Here is a 5487-nt window from a genome sequence, read left to right as displayed (position 1 = left end):
AGGGGGTTCTCCAATCTTCCCCGCTTTGGTTCACCCAGGTACCTTTGGACCTCCACTGAAGCTCGAATAGTTTGCAAACAAACGCGCAATAAAGTACACAAGACGTGACAGGGATTTAGGATCCATTGCGTTTCGCTGCCCTTTATATTTCGAATCGCACGCCAGACCCGTGAACCGTTTCCTGAATCAGTCACGTGGTACGACCGGACATCACCACATAAGTGGTCAACACAAGCCTCGACACGCACTTCACAAAAATCCTCCCGGATTACTCGACACGAGCTTCGAAACCTCGACACGAAAGGTCACCACAACAGACAGGTAATGATGCATGCGTGACCGGGAGATCACGCGGTTTTTACCGCAAGCAAGACACACCAGAGGGAGACCATGAGGATAAGTTATATCTCTAATTAAACGGGAACCTCACCCGAAAGTGAAAGAGCCTGGAATCTCTTTGTTGAAGCGAGTAAGAAACACGATCTTCTCCCGCACCCAGCCGAGGGGCAAGCTGCTGGAATCAGTCACTATAGTGGGTTTAGACACACTTTACTTTACTAAACTATAAGTACTAGACGTCCTGGTCCACACTCCATACCAGTTGGTGGCGGTAATGCACCAATTCATTGTTTGCCAAACGCCAATAAACCTCAAAAGAAGAAGAAGCCACTCAAATCTCGCCACCGGTTGGGCGGCGAGGCACACACACACAAAAGAAAAGAAGAGAAGAAGAAAAAAAAATCACATTTTCTATTGAGCGGCTCAGCGGGTGGGAGTTGTCTGTCATTGAGCGGTGCTCGCGGGGGTCATTTTTTCGGTTTGTCCCGGTAGCTGCTGGTGGTGCTCATGGGAATATTTCCAGCTTGAAGAAGAGACAGTGAGACAGTATTTTGTAACAGAATGGTGTTAAGAAAAAGACTAAAATGGTGCCTTTTGTAGTTGGAGTATTGACGCTGCCGGTGCCTTGTAGCTGTAGTGAAAGTTAGCTCATGATTAGCATCACGTTAGCATACTAGCTAATGCTAGGACGTCCGGTTCCTTTTGGTTTATTCTTTTATTCTTGTCTTTTGTAAAGAAGGGCTTTTGTAGCTCTTTTGCTTGCTGATATTTTTAAATTTTATTTTTGTTTCCTGTGGTGAATAAGGCACTGAAATGAAGAGAGTGAACAGCTGTCAGAGGTTTGTGAAATCCCAAACATCTCAGTTTTATAAAATCATGGGTTTTTTGGGGTTCTCTAATGTGACGTCACTCGCTCATGTCATTGTGTCAGTTGTGATTAACTAATAAAGTTAGTTGAACTCGTTCTTCCACGTCACGTTAGAATAACACGAGTTGTTGTTTTTAGCTATACTGGTATATTAATTATATGAACAAAAGGAATTTAAAATTAATGCAGTTTTTAAGATGATTGTGCTTCAACTTTCACATAATAATGATCGATAAAAATGTATTTAACTAGCCTGAAATCAACCAGACACTGATGGGAAATGACTTTTAGATAATTCACAATAATAATAACAATAATAGCAGTGGTTCTTCATTATCTTGGTTAAAAACAGAAAATAATGATATTACAAGTCACTATTATTGTACATAATTAGTTTCAAGGTAAAGATTAGAGTCCAGTATTTGTTCTCTCTTGTACTTCTTATCTACACCTTGAGAGCTCTTGTTTGTTTTTGTGATTATCTACCTATCACACTTTATATCCATTAAACATTTACCCGTGTGGGTTTATTTCCTTGTAATATAGATAACCTCCATAAATCGGTTCTCTTTGGGAGTTACACCGGGTTGAGTGATTGTGTATTTGTGTGTTTCAGGTTCATGAACAGACGGGCCTCTGCAAACTGCCGCTACCAGCCCACCTACTATGAGCACGCTGCAAACTGCTACACCCATGCAGTGAGTGGCTTAGGTTCATGTTGTTTTACTGGAGATGAGTCAGTCTTGTATTCAGAGTTCTAGCTCTGAAATGATTGCAGTAGGCTGGAATATCTCGTGTGATGTTTTAATGGTTTTGTTCCGTGTAGTTCCTCATCGTGCCCGCCGTCGTGGGCATGGCGCTGCTGCACCGTCTGTCGGACAACGGCTGGGAGAGGATCACAGCCTGGGTGTACGGCATGGGCCTGTGCGCCCTCTTCCTGGTCTCCACTGTGTTTCATATCATCACCTGGAAGAGGAGCCACATGAGGTGAGGAGCAGCACGACGACAACGACGAGCCACCGTGGTCGCAGAAAACCAGAAACAGTCTCGTGTGCCAGTTAAAGATACAGTGTATGAGGACTCAGTCAATAGATACAATCGACCCTTTTGGAGAATTCACAGTAAAACGGGGCTGCAAGGAAAACAGTCAAATGTCCTTTTAAAATCATATGTTGTCGTTGAAAATCACTATTTTCCTTTAGCTGTGAATGTCCTTCGATGTCGTCCTTTGCACCCTCAAGTAAAGAAATGACCTGTTTGTTTGTTTCAGGTCCATGGAACAATGTTTCCACATGTGCGACAGAGTGGTCATCTATTTCTTCATCGCTGCCTCCTACACACCGTGGTGAGCGTCGCACAGAGGACACCTCATACTCGGAGGGTCTGGAGTGGTAAATGAAAGCCTAATATCGACGCTCATGTTCTCTTCTTCTGCTTTCTACTCAGGTTGAACCTGCGTGAGCTGGGCCCTCTAGCAGCTCACATGCGCTGGTTTGTGTGGCTCATGGCTGCTGCTGGAACCGCTTATGTCTTCAACTATCATGAAAAGTGAGTTCCTATGTGATGTTTGGGAATTCAAAAGTCTGATCAGATGTCACTCGTATGCAAATGAGGGAATATCTAACACTAACTTTTGGTAAATTTAGGAGAAATCTACAAATGCAAATAGACAGAAGTAGTAAGTGAGTGTGGACTAAAAGATTAAAGAGCAAAATAGCCCAAAATCTCCACAATAACCAGTGAGTTTTTTTGAAGTTCTGGTCTGTTTAGATTCTGTAGATTAGCGGAGGTTTTGAGACCGGCTCGGTGACTTTTATCAGTTTCTGATTTCAGTGTTCGTCGTCACTTGAATAACGAGTTTGTCACAACAGAGACTTTTGGCAGCCGGTGAAAGAAGAAGCTGATATTTCTCATAACGCGTCGTCTGTTTGTCTCTGCAGGTACAAACTTGTTGAGCTGGCCTTCTACTTGATGATGGGTTTCCTCCCCGCGTCAGTCGTGACATCAATGGTAACATTATCATTTATGAATATATTAACAGTCGCATTTAATTAGCATGTTCCTGATCAACACGTGTTATGAATGTGTTTTTACTTCCTCTTCTGTTTCACAGCAGAGGGAGGACTAGTTTAGTGCTTCTATTAATAAATGTATATTGTGATTAATATCAGAAAGTGATCTACGTGTGCAGCACATTGTGGCATTAAGTCTGCAACAAATATTGTATTTTTTAGCGTCGTGCAAAGTGGAAGTATTGGTTCTATGACGCTTTGCAGGAGTTGCTCTCCTTGATAAACACAACGGAGCTTCAGCATGTTGAATCTATTTACTCACTGCTGCCCTCTTGTGGTGGTAATGAACATAGCAGCCTTATGTGCCATTAAAGGAATACTGAAGTCTCCTTGCAACACCTGCATCTTCACCAACAGCTGACTATTTAAAACACTTCTGGCTTCTTGTCCCGAAGAGTTTTAGTGACGTCTCCTTTCCTTTCGCTCCCTTGTCTCGTGCTTCCTTGCAGAGCAACACAGAGGGCCTTCAGGAGCTGGCCTGCGGCGGACTCATCTACTGCCTCGGCGTGTTCTTCTTCAAGAGCGACGGCGTCATCCCCTTCGCCCACGCCATCTGGCACGTGTTCGTGGCGCTGGCGGCGGCCGTGCACTACTACGCCATCTGGAAATACCTCTACAAGGCCCCCAGCGCGGATGCCCTCCTCCAGTCGTGACCACGGGGCCTGGGCGCAAGGATATATATATGTGTGTGTGTGTATAGATGCATACATACATGATGGCCGGTATCTCCACCTCTTAACCCCGCCTGCACACCGACTCCCTCAACTGCCCGCTGGAGCTGCAGCGACAGCCGTAAAGTTTACTCAAATAATGACCGTGAATTGTTTACTGTTTTCTAACGGGGGGGGGGGGGGGGGACAGAAGAGTGAGTCAGCGTCTCCCTGACGAACTAAAAGCTACTTCCACAGCTGTTTTGTACAACTGGACAGACAGTGAGTGAGTGAGGGAGATAAGACTCTCTATGATGAACCGTGGCACATTCAGTATTTGAGGGATTTGATAGAAAGTGTTTTGTATTGTTCTGAAGGAAGTCACATTCCACATTTGGATGATTTATTTTTTTTGGGGGGGGGGGGGTTCATCCCTTTGAACACTGGGGATCACTGGAGTGAGGTGCTAAGAATCCGATGTTATCAGGAGCAGGGCTGGGTGTCGTTTCAACGTTTCAGCACCGAAAACCAAAGATTTCAAATGTTTTCTACACGTGTATAAAAACTTCTGAGACAATTACATTTAAATCAGGAACTATCGGATCAAAGATTGAGTTTGAATCTGACCAGATATTTGACACCAACTGTTCATGCTCTGTATCAACATGTGTTGATGCTGTTTGAACCCAGCCCTCCTCAATAGTTCAGACACATTTAAAGTCTTTCAAGTTATTTTCAAGGAAAGAAATGATTATTTCGTTTTTCCATCTTTTTGTAATGTTCTTTTTACAGTGATTACGTTGTGAACCCATCTGATCCACACAAACCTTTTGGACCAATGCTTTGTCTTTCTGTCCACATGCAGTCCTCAGGGATCAGGCATCCACACTTCCTCCTCGCTCAGTATTTAGCGCCCCCTGGGATTTAGATAAATGAGCCAAACGATGAGAGAAAATCAGTTTCAGGTAATGCGAGGAGAGAGTAGTTTTTCATATTAGTGTGAACAGTAGCGCGAGTATGCTCGACCGTTGTACTGTAGTCCGATGTTTCATTCCCACTGTCTCCTTCCATCGGTGCAGAAACCTCATCTCTTGTGTACGTTTGCTTCACGGCTCTGTTGCTTTCCTCTTAGTGGAGCTGAACGAGTGCATATTTCTTGATTGTGGCTCTGGTTAAATAACCACTGTGTTTTGTAATGTTTGTATATTCTGTTTGTTCTGTTGATTTAATGATCCTGGCCTTTTGCAGGAGGGGAAAAAAACAAAAAAAACTGCTGCTTTTTTGTGTTTTCCATTGGGTGTTAATGGTGCTGCTGCATATGTACATGAATGCCCCCCCCCCCCCCCCCCCCCCCCACTATACTGAGTATCACCTTTCTAATGTGACAATAAAACATGATAATGCCCCACGTCTGAGCCTCATTTAAACAACGTGTGTTCAGAGACGTTATTGTGCTGCAGTGACTAAAAAGAAACCGAACCCTTCGAGTACCTTTTCTGAAAAGATGATGTGTAAAATATATAGAAAGAGGCTGTTTGTCCAGATGCACTCTGGACAA

The 5487-nt window shown here is 43.8% G+C and overlaps 1 protein-coding gene across 3 annotated transcripts; it reads left to right on the top strand.

Annotated features, from left to right (window-relative positions):
* Window positions 1–203: 203 nt before the first annotated feature.
* Window positions 204–5285, top strand: mmd (monocyte to macrophage differentiation-associated). Of its 3 annotated transcripts, none has more exons than XM_076086603.1 (8): window positions 204–321; window positions 1145–1178; window positions 1824–1905; window positions 2034–2194; window positions 2478–2552; window positions 2654–2755; window positions 3148–3217; window positions 3729–5285. In XM_076086603.1, the coding sequence occupies exons 2-8, from the start codon at window positions 1153–1155 to the stop codon at window positions 3930–3932; spliced, it is 720 nt and encodes a 239-aa protein (XP_075942718.1). In that variant the 5' UTR covers window positions 204–321; window positions 1145–1152; the 3' UTR covers window positions 3933–5285. The 3 variants fall into 3 exon arrangements, with proteins under 3 accessions (XP_075942718.1, XP_075942719.1, XP_075942722.1); XM_076086604.1 differs by having other exon boundaries at window positions 222–877; XM_076086607.1 differs by lacking the exon at window positions 1145–1178 and having other exon boundaries at window positions 228–321.
* Window positions 5286–5487: the final 202 nt, after the last annotated feature.

Source organism: Anarhichas minor, unplaced genomic scaffold, assembly GCF_050575085.1.
Source record: "Anarhichas minor isolate MPS153535 unplaced genomic scaffold, ASM5057508v1 ptg000007l, whole genome shotgun sequence".
Classification (NCBI taxonomy): domain Eukaryota; kingdom Metazoa; phylum Chordata; class Actinopteri; order Perciformes; family Anarhichadidae; genus Anarhichas; species Anarhichas minor.
This window is presented reverse-complemented; position numbering and strand designations above follow the sequence as displayed.